This window comes from Aplysia californica, unplaced genomic scaffold (genome assembly GCF_000002075.1).
Source record: "Aplysia californica isolate F4 #8 unplaced genomic scaffold, AplCal3.0 scaffold00053, whole genome shotgun sequence".
Classification (NCBI taxonomy): domain Eukaryota; kingdom Metazoa; phylum Mollusca; class Gastropoda; order Aplysiida; family Aplysiidae; genus Aplysia; species Aplysia californica.
In genome coordinates, this window is record NW_004797323.1 from 298,884 (window position 1) to 302,203 (window position 3,320).

The 3,320-nt window shown below is 40.8% G+C and overlaps 1 protein-coding gene across 1 annotated transcript in view; it reads right to left on the bottom strand.

Annotated features, from left to right (window-relative positions):
• Positions 1-1,261: 1,261 nt before the first annotated feature.
• LOC101851106 (coiled-coil domain-containing protein 170) overlaps positions 1,262-3,320 on the bottom strand; it is a 17,869-nt gene continuing 15,810 nt past the window's right edge. Inside the window, exon 9 of the mRNA XM_035968350.1 lies at positions 1,262-1,443. Within this exon, the coding sequence (XP_035824243.1) occupies positions 1,322-1,443 (122 nt within the window). The 3' untranslated portion in view covers positions 1,262-1,321. The remainder of the gene's footprint in view (positions 1,444-3,320) is intronic.

Consider the following 3,320-nt stretch of genomic DNA (forward strand, 5'->3'; position numbering starts at 1 on the left):
CAATAGCACTGGAACTAACAACAAAAAAAAAATGTATGTGAAGCGGAATAAACTTCACAATTCTGTATTCTGATACAACAGCCATACATAACGTTGTCCGAGTCATAGAGCTCCTTTAGAATCAAAGCTTTTCAGTACTGTCTCTCCAAAACCGAAACATTAACGCCTATTTCAATACTGCATGAAAGGATATTTAAGAGAGAAAAGAGCAAGAGGCGAGAGGCGAGAGAGCAATAGAAAAAGATAAGAACGAGACAGACAGAGATAGGAGGTGGGCAGATATTGGAATCAGAGCACTTTTTCTAATTTAACAAAAAATAACAAATCAACCATTAAATCAGAGAAAGTGCAGAAGTACGGTGAAGTATTTACATATATATATATATATATATAATACAGCCATACATAACGTTGTCCGAGTCATAGAGCTCCTTTAGAATCAAAGCTTTTCAGTACTGTCTCTCCAAAACCGAAACATTAACGCCTATTTCAATACTGCATGAAAGGATATTTAAGAGAGAAAAGAGCAAGAGGCGAGAGGCGAGAGAGCAATAGAAAAAGATAAGAACGAGACAGACAGAGATAGGAGGTGGGCAGATATTGGAATCAGAGCACTTTTTCTAATTTAACAAAAAATAACAAATCAACCATTAAATCAGAGAAAGTGCAGAAGTACGGTGAAGTATTTACATATATATATATATATATATAATACAGTCAAACCTCGCTGTAACCCCCCCCCATATACTGCCAGCCGCACTAACCACAAGGTTCTGCAAATGTACAACATGGAGTCCTATATAAACATATTCACTCCTTCATACCGCCAACTGTCCGAGTTGTACCGTCCTTATTTAACTAATAACTACTATAACTTTGCCTCACCATACTGCCAGCGCACTGACCGCCAGAGGTACACACTGCACACAGCGCACATTACAACACCCACTGGCTGGCAACATGATAATCTTTCTGCCATGAGAAAGACATAAAGATAGAGAGAGCGAAGACTCTCACCTCTGAATACATGCGCATGTACACGTATATATCACAAAAAAAGAAAAAGAAAAAAAAAAGACACTTTTCAAACCAAACACAGATCGCACAGCTGAATCCTGTTCCTTGATATTCGACAGTCGAGACTATACAACAGAAAATTCCATTAAACCACCAGCCCCGCTGTTTCGTCAACTTAACGCTCTACCCAAGGGTGGCTGTATAATGAGGTTTGACTATATATATATATATATATATATATATATATATAAAAACATAATTCAATTATGAACACAAAGATCTCTGTACATTAGACCCTTCCATGTCATGAGCTGTTGATAAGGTCAAGGATTATCTGTTTGGTGTCTGTGTTGGGCGGCGAGCTTTGAGACGTGGACGTCGCGTCATGCGGGTCTCCATCCAGGTCTGTCTGCTCTTCCCCTGCCACTGATGAAAGAAAAATATAAAATAATTTATATCTAGCCAAATATAAATAAAAAAAAAAAAAAATCTAATCAGAACAATTTGGACCAAAAAATACCTCTAACAATTTTCTAGCAATTATTTCAATTAATTTTTAAAAAATTTTTAAAAAACAATCTGGCAACAAAAATTTAAAAAAAAAAAAAAATGTGAGGCAGCGTGGTGGGATCAGGCTCTCGTCAGTTTTTGGGCACGTAGAGTTATTGGTATCATCTTAAAGCTTGTTCACTTGTCTTTATTTAGATGAAAAAAATATCCATTTATCTTGAATACAAGTCGAGATATTTGCGAAAGAAGGAGGTGGGGGTCACCTGTTTTCAGAAGTAAAATCAATGAGAAAATGGCCGTCAAAGATTAGTTATTTCCTTAGCTTCAGAGTCCATGGTAACTGGAAATTTACATTGTTGTGCCTTTAATCAACGTTTTTCAGAAAAATCCACTCAGAAATGAGTTCTTTAATGGGCATGAAAAGAGTTGAGCCAAAAAACAAAAATTTGATAAAAATTTACAAACTGCGAAAAAATGCAAGTTTCTTCACTTTGATTATTTTGATGAGAGCCTGATTTCACCATGCTGCCTCACAATTATAGGGGGCGAAGGCACACTTTCGTTCTGAGAGATGGGAGCCACAAAGGGCAACCAACGACCAGTGATCGTCTGAGCAGTCAGGTAAGGGGTCCCATTGAGTAAGGGGTAATGCGTTCCTTCCACAGTGAGTCGTCAACATCACCAAGCGTAGCTTACGTTTGCCCAATCCTCGCCACCTGCTGTCTCCCGGCTATCTGCTATTAACATTTCCGTTCATGGGGCAGAATAATTAGAGGGGTGGCCAAATCTACTCAGACAGAGGATCGTCACGTCATGGATCAGCGAGCATTTGCCAGGATATCTGTAGGAACGTCATCTGTTTCCAGGCAGCCTATTCCTTACAGCTACAAGGCCTTCTGGGTCCACGGAGACATCTCACGATGAGTCATCTGGCAGTCTGCGGGTACCATGCCCCGTCTGTAGAGCTCCCACGAGAGGGAGGGAAGAAGATGTTGACAGAGAGTTCCTGAATGAACAGGTTGGCCTGCTGTGACGCCAGACCTACCATAATGGTGGATGTGTACGGACCCTTCTAGGAGCCGTAGGGTCGTTGCTCACTTCGCACCTCACAGGGCTATGGTACCTCCTAGCCAGAGCTCCGTCTGCAACTCCTGCTCCTATGCACAGAGCAGGGGTCCCCAGGTCGCTCGACAAGGACGGGGAGTTGACTTGGTTGAGGCTGGCTTGCCAGAGAGCGTCTGGGGTTTCACCCTCAACCCTTACAGCCCTTAGGCATGAGATAAACTAAATGCCTTTGCCATCTCTCTCTTTCTTCTGGTGCTGTGGCGTCATAAGCGGTCAGCGATGCCGACAGCACGCAGAAACACAACACTTGCTTAGGGTCACTGAAATGCCCTTGCCTTCTGGCCAGTTATGGTGTCTAATGCTTATATCAGGGCGGTCTTATTTTTGTAAAATTGAACAAACATCGTGACGATTCCATCAAGTTCGTAATGATGAGCAGTCCACTTAAATATGTAGCATTGTGGTGAAATCTAGCATTCGTCGAAATAGTGAAATTGAAGAAACTGACATTTTTCCACCCATTACACAATTTTTATTGAATTTTTGTTCTGAGCTCAACACCTTTTATGACCATTTAAAAACATTCCCAAGTTAATTTTACTGAAAAACGTTGACCAAAGGCACAAAAAATGTGAATTTGCAGTCTCCTGGGACTATGAAAATGTATAAATGGACTATCAGTCCAAAACAACCTGTACAAATGACAACTTCTAAAACCTCTTCCCCCC